General features: G+C 50.9%; 1 protein-coding gene across 1 annotated transcript; it reads left to right on the forward strand.

Moving 5' to 3' along the window:
- Window positions 1-7,709: 7,709 nt before the first annotated feature.
- Window positions 7,710-8,905, forward strand: BHLHA9 (basic helix-loop-helix family member a9). Its single transcript, XM_060647853.2, has one exon. The coding sequence runs from the start codon at window positions 7,936-7,938 to the stop codon at window positions 8,590-8,592; it is 657 nt and encodes a 218-aa protein (XP_060503836.1). The 5' UTR covers window positions 7,710-7,935; the 3' UTR covers window positions 8,593-8,905.
- The last annotated feature ends 6,906 nt before the right edge of the window (window positions 8,906-15,811 follow it).

Raw genomic sequence — 15,811 nt, forward strand, 5'->3', positions numbered from 1 at the left:
AGAGAAAGCAGCCCAAGCACATTTGTATTTCCAAGGAAGGAGCCAGTGGAGAGGGAAAGCTGTGAAACCAAGGGAGAGGCAACCGATGAGACAAGGTCCCCAGAAGAGGTGGAGTGGAGGCAGGGAGGAGAGAAGAAGCCTTTCTTCCCAGAGCACTGGCAGGGGGAGGAAGGACACTAAGAGATGGGTGCTGCCCAGAGGGGAGGGGAGAGTCCTCATCCAGCAGTCGGAGAAACAGAAAGCTAATAGTTTTTCTTTCTTCTTCTTTTTTAAAAGTTTATTTATTTATTTTGAGATAGGGAGGGAGAGAGAGAGAGAGAGCACAGGAGGAGCAGAGGGCGGCGGAGAGAATCCCAAGCAGGCTCCCCACTAAGTGCAGAGTCTGACTTGGGGCTCGAACTCATAAACTGTGAGATCACGACCTGAGCCGAAACCAAGAGTCAGACGCTTAACTGACTGAATCACCCAGGTGCCCCTCTTTTTTTCTTTTAATTAAAAAAACAAACATTTTTATTTTATTTAATTTTTTAAAGTAGGCTTCATGCCCAGGGTAGAGCCCAAAGCAGCTTAAACTCATGATACTGAGATCAAGACTTGAGCTGAGATCAAGAGTCGGACACTTAACCAACTGAGCCACTCAGGTGTCCCCAAATTTTTATTTTTAAAAGATTTTATTTTTAAGTAATCTCTGTACCCAGGGTGGGGCTTGAACTTACAATCCTGAGACCAAGGGTCCTTCCGACTGAGCCAGTCAGGCACCCCGGTTTTGTTTTTAAAGATCCATGAAGTGAAGGGGAGGAAATAAATGTTTAATGACTTCCCATATCTTGTCAAGTAAAATGGGAAGATATTGCCATAGCCTACATGGCCAAGTGACCCAAGCTCACTTGTTGCTCTGTCCCACCCTCACTGGCCACCTTGCTTGTGGATGCTGTCCTGAAACTCAGACATACTCTCCTGCCTTAAGACCTGTGCACATGCTGTTCCCTCTGCCTGGAAGCTCTTCCTCAAGATAGCCACAATGCCTTGTCTCATTCAAATCCTTACTCAGATGTCACTTTCTCAGGTGGGCTTCCCCTTACCCCACATCCCCCAACCCCTGAACCTATACATACACTCTTCATTTTCTGTTTTCTGGTGTTATTTTTACTTTCTAATATACTTTTTCTTTAAAATTTTTAATGTTTTTTAAAATTTATTTTTGTGAGAGAGACAGAGTATGAGCAGGGGAGGGGCAGAGAGAGAGGGAGACACAGAATTCCAAGCAGGCTCCAAGCTCTGAGCTGTCAGCAGAGTCTGAAAGGGGCTGGAGCCCACAGACAGCGAGATCATGACCTGAGCTGAAGTCAGACGCTTAACTGACTGAGCCACCCAGGCGCTCCTATACTTGTGGGTTTTTTTTTTTAAGTTTATTTATTTACCGGGGGGGGGGGGGGGGGACAGACAGAGAGGGAGAGAGAGAATCCCTAGCAGGTTCCATGCTGTCAGCGTGGAGCTGGGTGTGGGGCTTGAACCCACAAACAGTGAGATCACAACCCTGAGCCAAAACAAGAGAGTCAGTTGCTCAAACCACTGAGCCACTCAGGTGCCCCCTGATATACTTATAATGGTACTTATTTACTATACAAATTACTTATTTTTCTCATTATTTGCTCTCCGCACTAGAATGTGACTTCCATGAGGACAGGTTTTTGTTCTATTATTACTCTACACCAGTAACTAGCACAGTAGGCAGTCAATACATTTTTGTTGAGTGAATGAATGAATGAATGAGCAGAGCCTGAAACTGAACCCGAACCTGCCGGATCCCAAATTACCGCTACTCTAAGCCCATCTCTGAATTGAACTGCTAAGGGTCTCAGCCTGAAAACGAAGGAAGACTGCAGGCCTTTCTGGGGGTCGGCTCTCCCGCCCCGCTCGAGTTCTCAGGACCCCGTGGGCTCGATTCCCCCGGAACGCCCGTCCCTCGGTCTGGGCTTTCCCTCCGAGGTGGGACTTCTGCCCTCCCCCCGGGGGAGCGACGCCGGAACTTCCAGAGGAAGAGCAGGAATTTCTGAAATCCAGGCCCAGTCGAGCGGTAATAGGCACCTTCGCGGCCGCCAGCGGAACCGCCTGGCCCTAAATCACGGCCGCGGCCCCTCCTCCCTCCGCCCGCCCCGGCCGGGTGAAGCTGTGCTCCTGGGCGGGGGCGGGGTCCAGCCGCGCCGCGGGAGGGACCCGCCGCCGCTGCAGGTGCCGCGGAAATGCTTGCCCCGCTGCCCGCCTTTGAAGTCCGGCCGCACTGCCCGCGCTCGCCGCGCCCGAGCCCCACCGCGGAGCCCCACACCCCGGGGACTGCAGCCGGGATCCGACGGAGTCCTCCCCCGGATTCCTGGGATTCGTGGGCGGCGGGCCGAGGGCGGCGGGGGCGCTTCACTCCGGGAACCCCGGCCATTTGTCAAGAGAGTGTGGCTCAGAATTATTAATTTGGAGCCGTGGGCCATTTCCTGACTTGTTCGGGGAAGGGTGGGGGAGCAGGCCTGGAAACGTACGACACACGGGAAGGAAAAGCCAGAACTGTTTGGGGGGAAGGGATTGGGAGGGTAGGCTCCTTTCCAGGCCTGGGAACTTGTGCTGTTGGGACATTTTCTTTGTTTTTCCCCAATCTCGTTTTAAGGGTTCATGTTAGGAGGCCAGAAGAGAAGTCAGTGGTTCAGTCTCATGTTTTTGTTTTTGTTTTTCCCTTATTGATTTTCTATGGCTATTTTGTTCCTTTTGAGACCCATAGTTGTCTCTTGCCATAAATTTTCCCTGCATCCACCTCATGGATAGGGATGCTCTAAAGTTAATGTGCAAGAAACAAATTGTGTGTAGTCACAATTACTCTTGAATAAACATTAAATTGTGGCATGCAAGGCATAATGTATATAACCCTCAACAGGCATTCTTATGCAAGCTGATATTTAATAGCCACTGAGCTAGACTCTGGAAGAACAAATCTATCTTTCTGAGCATTCCAATCACTTTTGCTGTTAGAAAATTTTTTTAATGTTTTACTTTTTTTTTGAGAGAGAGAGAGAGGGCGTGGGGGCGGCAGAGAGAGAAGGAGGCACAGAATCCGAAGCAGGCTCCAGGCTCTGAGCTGTCAGTACAGAGCAGGATGCGGGGCTTGAACTCATGAACTGTGAGATCATGACCTGAGCTGAAGTTAGAGGCTTAACCCACTGAACCACCCAGGAGCCCCTGCCCCTTTGCTGTTAAGACAGAATTTTGAATTCAGTAGACGTGGGGTGGGGTCTGAGAAGTTTTCTGTCCATGCTGCTGCCACCACAACACACTTTGAGAACCACAGCTTATTTGTTTTGAGATTTTATGTTTAATCTCTACAGCCAACATGTGGCTCAAACTTACAACCTCCAAGATCGAGAGTTACATGCTCCACTGACTGGGCCAGCCAGGTGCCCTGAGAACCACAGCTTTGACAGCTGTCAAATTCCCCCCAGGGAATAGGGTGGGTGGGGAATTTTAAAGCACTTTTATTTGGCTGCAAGGTTTATTTCCTTCTATTATAATATTGGGCTTCTATAGACTCAAGTTAATACACATACTTGTGGCTGTCAACACATGTTAAAGCTTACAGCACCAGGCCCGGTATTTGTAGATGGTCAATAAATATTTACTGGATTTGAATATAGAGCCCGTTTGATCAGAGCAGTGTGGAATTTCCAGAGTTTCATGAATTTCTTAATATCAAGGATTGCACCATTTGGTCAACGTTCAGAAAATATTTCCTTGCACCTCCTATGTACCAGGCACTGTGGTAGGCCTGGGAGTACAGAGGCGGTCCCAGATGTGGACACAACATGAACATAACAGTATATAATATGATCTGTACATTCTGAGATGGAGTTAAGAAAGGGAGCCCTGCAGGGAAGGGCTCAGGGCTGGCTTCACCGAGGAGGAAAGCTGCGGAAGCTGGTGACCCGCTGTAGGCCGCCGAGATCCATCCAGAACTCTACAGACAAAGAGGCCTAAAGCCTTCCCAACGTGCCCATGTAGGAAGCTGCAGGCTGATCTTGAATCCCCTCCGGCTACTCCTGGCTTACTGGGCCCTTGCTCACCTGCCGTAGGGTAAGCATGTGAGCCCTGGTTTGTCACTTCTGCTCTCCGGTGCTCTCCTTCGGGTCCCAGCGGCCATCAGTCCAGCTGGGGTCAGAAAGAGGATTAGCCAAGGAAACACCAGGCAGCAAATCTTAGCCCAGGAGGCAGGCAGTTGGGCTGCTCAGGACTTTTCCTGGCTTCCAGTCTATATTCTCTCTTCTTTCCTGCTTGTCTCTCTTCATTTGGGGGGCCCTCCCTCCCTACTCCAACCCTTCTCTGTACCAGACAAGTTCTTTTTATTTTTTACAGTTGGTTGAAACTGTTTGAATCTCTTAATGGCTTTTGTTTCCAAGGGCAGGAGGCAGGCCTCTAATACCTGCAGGTGGTCAGTGGGGGTTGCTGGTGCTGGGGGTGTGGGACTCCCTGAGTTGAGAATGCAGGTCCAGCCCAGAGGGGTTAAGACTGTGGTCTGTAAATAGGAGTCACACAGCTCAGCCCTCTGACTTGCGGCACGTTACTTACTTTTCTCTAGGTTGCAGTTTCCAGTCTGTAAAATGGGTATTATAATAACAGGGCCTTCCGTGTAGGATTGTTGTGTGGCCAAGATATGTTTCAGAAGCACTTAGTAAAATAAATAAATAAATAAATACAAAGCACTTAGTGCTATGCCTGGCCTATAATAAGCATTCAATAGAAATCAGTATCAATATTACTAAGATAATGAGGAGCACCTGAGTGGCTCAGTCGGTTGAGCATCCGACTTTGGCTCAGGTCATAATCTCACAGCTCGTAAGTTTGAGCCCCACATTGGGCTCTGTGCTGACAGCTCAGAGCCTGGAGCCTGCTTCAGATTCCGTGTCTTCCTCTTTATCTGCTCCTCCCCTGCTCCAACTCCCTCTCTCCCTCTCTCTCAAAACTAAATAAACATTAAAAAAAAAAAAAAAAAAAAAGAGGATGATTGCTATTACTAGTAATGATTGCTAAGCAGCATCCTGCTCATGGTGGATTGTGAGTTCTCACTAGTGGAGGGAAAGGTGATGCAAACAGTTTAAGCTTGTTTATTACTTGACTGGCACCCTCCCTCAGCTCACACACTGCCCCAGGCAGACTCTCCCCTCTGGGAGGCTGCCCTGAGGATCTGTGGGAAGGACTCCTCAGATAGGTCATCTCCATCCTTCTCTGGAGGTGAGGGGTGCTTGGGGCTTGCCCGTCTATTTCCTCCTGATCATGGGTAATGGGCTCCCTGGAGACACCATGAGGGAGGGGAGGCCTTGTTGGTGGTAATACTCAGGCTGAGGTTACCCTTGAGAAAACCAGGTGCAGTATTTCTTGAGGCCTCCTCTTTACTGGAGTCTATTTCACTGAGTCCTCTGAGACTGGTATCCTATTTTGCAGGTGGAGGACTCAAATATCAGGTGAGTTTTGATCCAAAACTTGTGCTCATTACCTCTACACTACTATGTCCTACACTCAGGGCCAGATTCATTGGCATGGGACGTGGGCACCCCATGCTTAAAAGGGCCCCCAGCTCAGCTGAATGTTCTCCTGTCACCGTCTCGAAATTTGCAATGATTTTGAACAAGGAGCCCAGTTTTCATTTTGTACAGGGCGCTGCAAATTATGTAGCTGGTCCTGTCCACCTTCTTTTGTAGAAAGGATGTCTTCCTTGCAAAGAAAAGGAAATTGAAGTATATAGAAAACAGGAGTGGCACAAAGTCATGTAGCAAGTTGGTAGCAGAACCAGAACCAGGTCTCCTGACTCCCTGTCCAGTGGAATTCTCTGGAAGCACTCATATGTCCAACCGTGCCCTGGATGGGGGCAATTTCAGAAGAAGACACTGGCTGGGGGGTGGCGGGGGGAGGGCTCCCATTCACCATATCACCTCTCCCACCTGGCCCTTCTGGGAATGAAATGTCCATCTGCTGCCTCCTGACCTGCCTACCTTGGACCCTAGGGGCCAGGCTTTTCTGAAGGGCTGGGCAAGGCCATGAGCAGGGCAGTGACTCATTTCTCTCTAGAGTGGTTAAAGGACATGGATAGGGGTAGCAGCAGAGGTGGCCATAGAATGTGATACTCAGGAACCAAATTCTCTGGGTGTTGACCTGATGACCTCTTGACCTGAGATGACCCATTGAGACTGACATCCTGTTAGTTAAGCTGGATTCTACTGGCCACAGTTGGACATCTGTGGCCTATGCTCTGTATAGAATCCTGCTAGAGGCATGCATTTCTGTGTGATTTGGTGTGTGTTTGTGTGTGTGTGTTGTGGGGATGAAAACATCCAGTTCTGTCTGCTTTCATTCACTTTGTAATTTCACAGATATTGCAGATTTGGGGAATAGAGCCCCAGAAATACAAATGTCCTTAGGATGCTTATAGTCTAGTGAGCAAGACAGATAATAAAATAAATAATCACAGATAAATACACAATTTGTTTCCTAGTGCCGTGTTCTTTTTCTCCACGGAGCAATTAATAGTTTGAAACAATGGGATTATTGGTATGCTCTTTGGTGAGAAGGATGTGAACCCTATACTCATCCCAGCTGGATGCCAGAGCAAACCTTCACATTTTGGAGGCTTTTGAATTGTGGCTGGGAATGACATTGACTTTGCTGCTTCAAATAACTCACTTGTGGATGCCTGAAATTTCACTGAGGGTCCTTCTCTAGGATTAAACATTATTCTTTTTCTGAGACTCTATTTAAAATTCAAATCCCTGCGAGGTGTGTGTGGGGGAGTGATGCCTGGGTGGCTCAGTCCGTTAAGCATCCGACTTCTGCTCAGGTCATGATCTCACAGTTCATGGGTTCAAGCCTGCCTTGGGCTGTGCTGACAGCTCAGAGCCTGGACCCTACTTCGGATTCTGTGTCTTTCTCTCTGCCCTCCCCCACTCACTCTCTGTCTCTCAAAAATAAACCTTGAAAAAAAATTTACATTTAAATCCTTGGAAATGGGGAGGGGTGGTGGGTGGGTGGGTTCACTGAGTTCATAACATGGCAGTGCTGTGTCATGAGACAGAGCAGCCCAAGGACCCTGAACACCAAAAGATGCCCCTGATGGGTACCACAAGGGGAGCCAGGGTTTCACAAGACAATCTCCATCACCCTCTGCTGCTGGCTCAGTCCAGTTCTGCCTTCTGAAGGGGGGGGGGGGGGGGGGCAAAGGGAGATAGAGGGAGAGTAAGGTCCAAACAAAACCCAAACCCAGAATCCCAGGCAAGCTCACTCTGGTAGCTAGAAAAGCCAGAAGCTTCAGGTCTCTCTTACCTGCAGGCCCCTGCTGTATCAAATCTGTCCCTCCCTTATTGGCCCCACGGGGACAGTAATGCTTTGCTCAAGCACAGCTTTATGGTTGTACAAGCCTTGACGAGAACTTTCAAGGTTCTTGAAACACACTCAACTACCACGGCGACCCTTCTGTGTACCTATCGGCACTCCTGCCCAGGGGCCAAATTTGGCACTGTATTTGGGGTCTGCAGGTGGAACGTGTGTTCAACCTGGTCACCCGAGAGAGGACCTGGAGTGAGGCAGGGCAAGTTCTCCCTGGCGGCTGGAGCACTGCCCCAGGCATGGCCGGGCTGCCGGGTCTGGTCCCCTCTTGCAAGAATCTGCATGCTTCCTCCCTTCCTTGCTTCCTTCCTCCCGGTTCCTCCCTCGCCAACCTACCTGGAGGCAGGTAATAAAGCAGGAGGAGGGAGATGAATGGATGAGGAGGGTGGAGAGCCACGTGGTGCCATAAAGCCCAGCTAGAGAAGGCCTGTCCGGGAGTGTCCAGCCTGCAGGAGTCAACGCTCAGTAGGTGAGGACTGTCAGCCCCGCGAGCCGGAGCCGGGGCTGCAAGGCCCGGGGAAGGCCATGCACCGAGGCGGGCCGGGACCAGGCCTCAGAGGCCTGAAGGGGGCCGAGGGCCCCGCCGAGGACTTGGGGGGCTCTTGCCTGGAGGCCGGCAGGGATTTTGGGGTGCTGAAGGAGAATGGCGAGGCCGAGGAGACGGCGAGCGGCAGGAAACGAGCCCGGCCGGCGCGCTCCAAGGCGCGGCGCATGGCGGCCAACGTGCGGGAGCGCAAGCGCATCCTGGACTACAACGAGGCCTTCAACGCGCTGCGCAGGGCGCTGCGGCACGACCTGGGCGGCAAGAGGCTCTCCAAGATCGCCACGCTGCGCAGGGCCATCCACCGCATCGCGGCGCTCTCCCTAGTCCTGCGCGCCAGCCCCGCGCCCCGCTGGCACTGCGGGCACCTGGAGTGCCACGGCCAGGCCGCGCGTGCCGGGGGCGGCGGGGACGCGGGCTCCAGCCCGCCGCCGCCCGCCCCGCCGCCCGCCGGCCCCTTCGCGCCGCGCTGCGCCTCGTGTTCCCCGCACACGCACCCGGGACGGCCCAGGGCGGTGGCCGAGGCTCAGGGCGCGGCCCAGGCGTCCGCGGGAAGCTGGCGCCGCGGTCCTGGGGCTCCCTTGGCCTGGCCGCGGGGCCACCCGCGAGCGGGCCCCGGGTTGGGCTTCCAGCACTCCTGACTGGCTCCAGAGAGACCCGGTGGGCCTGGAGGGAGGCTGGCCAGGGAGGAGCCAACGGCAGGATGACTACTAAAGGGAAGACTGCAAAAAACCGTCCTGGACCAAGAAAAACTGAATGGCTGAGGCCAGAGAGAGAGAGAGGAGGCAGCCTTGCCAGTAGGAAGGAACTGAGCCCAAGGCTGCGCTCCCCAGCACCTTCCTCCTCAGCCTGAAGCCCAACCAGGGATGGCAACTCCAGGAAAGGAGCAGGATCCTGCTGGGTTCTTTTTTATGTTTGGACTTGATGAACTCTTCTCAGAAAGTGATCTTTGCGTTCCTGTGCCTCTGAGTCCTATCTCTTGCTGCTTTTTAGGAGAAAGAGGGCTTTTGGACGGGGGGGGGAGGGAGGGGCTTGTAGGTGGGAGTGTGGGTGACACCTGGTGTGGTCTGATGACAGTGTGGGGTCCATGTCCCCAGCCTGTGCTGATACCCCAAGTCTGTGATCTGAGAGAGGCAACAGAAGGAGCCAAATAAAAAGGAAAAGCTATCATCTCCGTCTGCTATCAGATGTCCACTGGGCCCAGTGGCCCAGGGTGGCAGAAAGGCCTGAGGTGTGGGGGCTCACTGTGGAATGTCGGTCTCCCACGGCCTGATTCCCACAGGTAGGTACCTGATTCATGGCAGGGCCCTAGGTGTGGCTGAGCAGTGTGAGGAGCACTGTGGGAAATGACATTATTTGGGGAGGGGGAGCGGCACCAGGAGACTCAGGATGCAGTCAGCCTCATCTCTGGGACCCGTCACCCTGCAGAGCTGCTGTCTGCAGTGAGCCACTGTGAGGGCTGCAATGGTAGAAGAGTCCGGACCAGTCTCAGGAAAGGAAGCCTAGGGCCGACCAGGGACTGGGGGTGGGTGAGTCCTGCTTGTACCCTGAGTGTGGGTGAATGGAGCTCCCAGGGAAAATTGGTCCAGTGCATAGAGCCAGGGCCTCTATGATGAGAGGCAGACATAGAATCAGGAAAGATTATGAGGAGGAGGTCAAGGGAATTAGGGCCAAATCTGCCGAGAAAGTGGGAGGCACAACCAGCCCTCCCAGAGAAGTCTGGAGAGCTTTTGCATCTAAGATGAGCACTCCCAAGCTAGTGTCTGGCTTCACTCCTGCTGACCGGGCTGATGTTGCAGCTGCTGCTGGCTGGGGTGAGAACCCAGATGTGCCAGAGGAGGGCTGGGGGTTCTCTGGTCTCCTTGGAGAGCTGGACACTTGCCAGCTTGGAGAAGAAGAGTTACACAGCTCGGAATGGGGGCTATGACAGAAGCTGGAGAGACAGCCATAGACCCCAGGATAAGTGAAGGGTCCCCAAAACAGTCAAGATGAGGCTCAGTGCCTTAATTAAAGATATACTTGCTTTCTGCAAGTGAGACACTGGCTGGCCCACTTGGCATCCTGCCCTCGGCCCATAGGTATCAGGGTTCCCAATTTCACAGGGCAGGTAGCTGCCGCACAGATCACAGGAAAGCTTTGACTCTGGGCAGAGGAGTCCTAGGGTCCAACCGGGAACAAAATGTGGGAATCTGGCCCCAGACCTGCCCACTGAGCCTTCCATCTCATGGAGAGGCAGTGCCACCGTCTGATAGTGTAAAGGAAAGAGCCAGACAGGCCTGGGATCCAGTCTCCGCTCTGCCACTTACTACATGTGTGACCCATGGCATCACTTGACCTCTCTAAGCCTCTAGTTCCTCACCTCTGACACAGATGATTCTACCTCAGGGTGGCTGTGAGGGTTAACATTTGTTCATAATGTAATTTCTGGCAATTAGAAGGCTTTCATAAATTGTTACTGTTTGTATATTATTATAATCTCAGACCAGTTTGGACAATGCTTCTGCCTAGCTTCAGACCCAGATTTTTATGTCCTGGAAACATGATAAAATGACCAGCAAGTCCTGTTTTCTTAAGTTGCAGGATAGAGAGAGCTCAGAGTTCTGGCCCAGTTTTACGGTCAGTGCAGGAATGGTGAGAGCGCCCCCTGCAGGTGGAGGCGTGAATGTGCAGCAGATGTTTGAAGTCAGAGGGAGGGATGTGAAAGTAGTTCTCAGTCTCTTCACCTTCCAGCTGAGTGACCTTGGGCAAAATGCTCAAGGGACTTGAGCCTTGGGGTTCCCCTCTGTATAACAGGCTAAAGTAAGTACTTACATCGTAGGCTGTTGTGCAGACTAAATGAGATAATGCATTTCAAGCACTTAGCATAGTGCCTGTAAGCACTCACTGAGTGGAAGCTATTACGACATATTCTGTTCAGTAGGTTGTTATAAAGACAGAATGCATGGGAGGGTGTTTTATAAACTAAAGTCCACACACATTAGCTATTGTTTTATCAGGGCCATGTGTTTTGTATATTTTCACGCTGATAGGTGTTTGCCTAGCATTCAATTTTTTTTTTTAATGCCATAAAAGTTTTCTGATGTGTACACATCACAGGAGTGCTTATGTAGACGTTTGGACATCTAAATATCTGTGTGTGCATACATGTCTGTATTGATCTAACAGGTACTCCCTGCCTCTCCCTGATGCATTAGAGTCTCCTGGACCAGAATGCCCTTCATTATGGGCCATCTGGGTTTTCTGAAACCCTTGCTTGATTTTTTTAAATGTTTATTTATTTTTGAGAGAGAAAGAGAGACAGGGTGAGCAGGGGAGGGGCAGAGAGAGAGCGAGACACAATCCCAAGCAGGCTCCAGGCTCTGAGCTGTCAGCACAGAGCCTGATGTGGGGCTTTAACCCACAAACTGCAAGATCATGATGTGAGCCAAAGTCGGCTGCTTAACTGACTGAGCCACCCAGGCGCCCCTTGCTTGATTTATTTTTTAAGTTTTATTTATTTACTTTGAGAGAAAGAGAAAGCATTATGTGGGGAGGGGCAGAGAGAGAGGGAGACAGAGAATCCAAAGCAGGCTCCCTGCTGTCAGCACAGAGTCCGACGTGGAGCTTGAACTCATGAACCGTGAGATCATGACCTGAGCCAAAGCTGGACGCTTAACTGACTGAGCCACCCAGGTGCCCCTGATTTTTAAAAATCTGCTTCCCAAGCCTGTATCCATTCTCCAAGATGACTGACTTACTGTGGAGAGGAGCAGCTAAATCTGTGATTATGAAAGGAATGGGCGTTGTCAACCGAGACCAGCTAGGCTTGTCCAAATATAGAGAAAAATAGTACAATGATAACTATTAAGTGAATATAGAAAGAAAAGCACTAGAAAGAGAAACCACATATGTAAGACAGAGCTGCTAAAAGTCATGGCTAAAAGATACAAAGGACCAGTATACCTCAAGACAGAAATTATATAAGATTGCTACCAACCATCCACTCAAATAGTGCTCGAAGGAGAGGGAGTCAGAGAAGAATAACAAGTAGACGCTTACAGTAGTCCACGGCTCATAAAGGGCTCCCATACATGCAGTCTCTTGGCTTCTCTTAGGAAGTCTGGGCCTTCCAACTCCTTTCCTTATACTCGTTGCCTCCATCACAGGAAGCAGCACCTTGTCTGTCTAGCAAGGAATGAGACATACCAGCAAAAATAAACAACAGTTAAGACTGATGTTGTCAGGGATGTGGAGAAGAGGTCGTGGGAACAGATTTCTAGTTGTTCTGTGGATCTGTTCCTTTTTTGGGGGGAGAACAACTGTTCTGTGGATCTGTTCCTTTTTTGGGGGGTTAGTTTGAGCCCCACATTCAGGCTCTCTGCTGTCAGCTGTGGAGCCCGCTTCCGATCCTCTGTCCTGCTCTCTCTCTCTGCCCATCCGCTGCTCACTGTCTCTCTCCAAAACAAAAATTAAAGAAAAAAACACTCCAAGGGAGTAATTTAAAAAGAAAAACAGATTTTCCAAAAGGCAGTCCCAGAGTCCCACAGTGAAAGATTTGAAACAATAAAAATGCCCAACCATAGGGGCGCGGCTAAGAAACTCTGGTGTTCTAACAGTAAAAATAATCGTGAGTTAGAAGCACAGGTCACAAAATGGTCCGTGCCCACTGATTATAACTGTAGACAGACATGTAGGTACATGAACACACCCTGCAAGAATTTGGAAGGATGCAAACAGAGTTAGTATCTATTAGGTTCTTCAGAATTGTTTTTTAAAGGTGAAAGATTTGTCTCCTTAGAGGGCCTTCCAAAGAGGGGTAGGTAGAGAAATGTTTTGAGCCAGGACAGTAAGGACAAAGTGTCCTGAGTGGATTCCTTTGGAGGGATCTCACCTCACTGGATGTGAAACCCAGGTGCTTGCTGATGAGAACAGGACTACATCATGTTTTTCTTACAGCGTGTGTGTGTGTGTGTGTGTGTGTGTGTGTGTGTGTGTGTGCGCACGCGCACATGCTCACACAGATACCAGAAGGCTGCAGCTGTCCCTGGTGCAGGGTGCAGGGTGCAGGGCGAGCTGAGCTCAGGAAGCCCTCAGTGACAAGAGGGATTTGCTTAATTATTCCTGTCCTGACAGCCCCATAGGGTTTCCTGACACCCAGTCATAGACCAAGGGTGGAAAGGGCCATGGGGCACAGATCTGAGAGGGCTCTGTTACCTCTACCTTGGATTAAGGTCCGACTTACCCATCCTTCTGAAGTTGGCTTCCTTCCCCCACCCCAGCTTATAGGTCCACTTTCCCTTCCACTGCTGACCTCAGCGTCTTCCTTGCTTAGGGTGCACTAAGGCTGGGGGCAGGCAGAGGTAGGAACTAGTGTCCATGCAGGCACACCCTGGGCACTTGGTTGGTGCTTTCATCTTCCTCTGCTTCATCCAGCCAGTCTTAACTGGGCCAGGCCCTGGGCAAGGGGGCCAGGGCACACCTGCCCACTCCAGGACCTCACAGCCCAGCGGGGAAGCTGGGGAGAGAAGAGAGGATGACTTTTTTCAGTTCCCTATGAAAGCAGCCTGGCCAGACAGCCGTGGAACAGAAAGGCCAGTCCTTCTGTCTAGCTGCAGGCTCACGGCTGAAATCCCCTGAGACAGGCAGGCCTCATGAAGGCAGAGCTGGAGGAGCTCCTTCTAAAGGCTGCAGCTGGCCCAGTGGCTTGCTGTTCTGCAGAAAACGGGCCCAGAGTTCCCACATCTTCATGCCAGAAGTCTGAAGCTCTGTGCAAGCCAAACCCATTTTGTATGATGAATATGGCCTGCAGTCCTCCGTTTGAGACCTCATTTGGGGGTGGGGGGAGCGGGGGCGGCAACGGCAGGCTTGAGCAGGGGCAGCTGGCTGGGCTGGGCTTACCAGCCTTGGAGCCCCAACCTGATACTCTTTCTTCCGGTCTCTCCCCTTCTCCCGACTCCCACCCTGTGATCATTCCCATCATCACTATCAGGCCACTAGATGGCACCATGAGCCCAGCATCACCCAGTGGCCAAGCACACCTGGGTCCCCAAGTCCCTGAAAGCCAGCCACTGGTCCTGCCACCCCACTGCCATGAGCCACCCTGGGGACTTCTTGCCTTTTTTCTTTTCGGTTTAAGTTTTTTATTAAGTCAGAAAGGCCCCCCTTTTATGTCGGGTTCATTCTATTCTAGACCAGCAGTGCCCAAGAGAAACGTAATACAAACCATGTTTTTAGTTTTTAATTTTCTGGTAGGTATCTTTTTAAAAAGTGAAGAGATGGAGGAGGTGACAGTAATTTTAATCATGTTTTATTCTGCCCAATATATCAACATTATTATCACTTCAATATGTACCCAATGTACACAGTATTAATGAGATCTTTTACATTGCTTTTTGTACTAAGTATTCGAAGTCCAGTGTGATTTATACTTCCAGCACATTTAAACTAGCTACATTTCAGAGGCGCCTGGGTAGCTCATTGGGTTGAGTGTCTGACTTCGGCTCAGGTCATGACCTCATGGTTCGTGGGTTCAAGCCCCGCATCGGGCTCTGTGCTGACAGCTCAGAGCCTGCAGCCTACTTTGGATTCTGGGTCTCCCTCTCTCTCTGCCCCTCCCCTACTCTCTCTCTCTCTCTCTCTCTCTCTCTCTCTCTCTCAAAAATAAATAAAACATTGAAAAAAAAATGAAATGCTTTAAGTAGCTCAGTAGTCACATTTGGCTAGAGGCTATGGAATCTTTGGGCTGGGCAGTTGTCGGCCCCATGGAGGGCCTGAGTCCCTTGCTCCCAGGGTTAGCTTCCAGGCCGTAACATGGAATTCTGTCCAGGGTGGACACTGACTTAGAGTCTAGGGGTCTCAGGCACCTGACTTACCACCCTTTGCAGGAGGTCTCATATTTAAAAAGACACTAGCACATTCCCAGAGATTCCTGGACCAGGGAACCAAGCTCACTCTCCCTACCCCACTAAGATGAGGAGGAAGCCCCCCGCCACCTTCACCCCTGGCAAGAGAACAACAATGTCACTGCCTTGGAGTGCCTTGCATTTTGCAAACAACGATAGGTTTCCTTTATGGAGCAATAATTCTTAATTTAATATAGTCAAATTTATCAAACTCGAAAATTTGCCCCAAAGCCACACACTATTTTCAAAGCTCATTGGCCCCCCGGGTGCCTTTGCAGCATCCCAGCCTCCCCCTCAGCCCCTAGCACGTGGCTCTTCCTCCTGTCTGTGGCCTGCTCCTCCCTCTCTCTGCCAGTCACACACCCTCTTCCACCTTGTCCCAGCCCTTTCTGGAAGCAGCATTTCTGAAGCCGGCCTGATACACAAACCCAAGCTCTTTCTTTCCGCTCAAATGACTCATCTTGCTCCAAACCAGCCCCTGGATCTGGGGATCTGGATAAGAGATTGGCGTCTGGTTGAGATACAGTTTGGGATGAGTGTCTCTCCATCTCTGGCCTCAGTTTTCTAATCTGTGATGTCAAAGGATCTGAACTTTACAACCTCTGAGCCCCCGGCCCTCCTCTACCTTCCCACCCCCATCCTGGATGACCGTAGGGTCTTAGGTTTTTTTCCCGCACCCTCTTCTACCACCCGCCCCAACACACACACATGTACACACATGTACGGTGGTTCCAGGTCGTCCTTATGAAACTATGTAAGGAGAGAGATCAGGGACATAGAAAGAGATGTGGAGAATAGAGAAGGAGGCTGAAACAGAGGGAGAAGACACGAGAGGAAATGAAGAAAGACAAGAGACAGTAGGAATCAGAGAGGACAGTCTACCAGAACTTTGGAGCTGCGATCTGCCCCAGGCAGCTCCTGAACAGAAATATCTTTGCTGCTCTTTAAAAGCACCCCAGAGGGTGCCTGGGTGGCTCAG

Source organism: Panthera onca, chromosome E1 (genome assembly GCF_046562875.1).
Source record: "Panthera onca isolate mPanOnc1 chromosome E1, mPanOnc1 haplotype 2, whole genome shotgun sequence".
Classification (NCBI taxonomy): Eukaryota; Metazoa; Chordata; class Mammalia; order Carnivora; family Felidae; genus Panthera; species Panthera onca.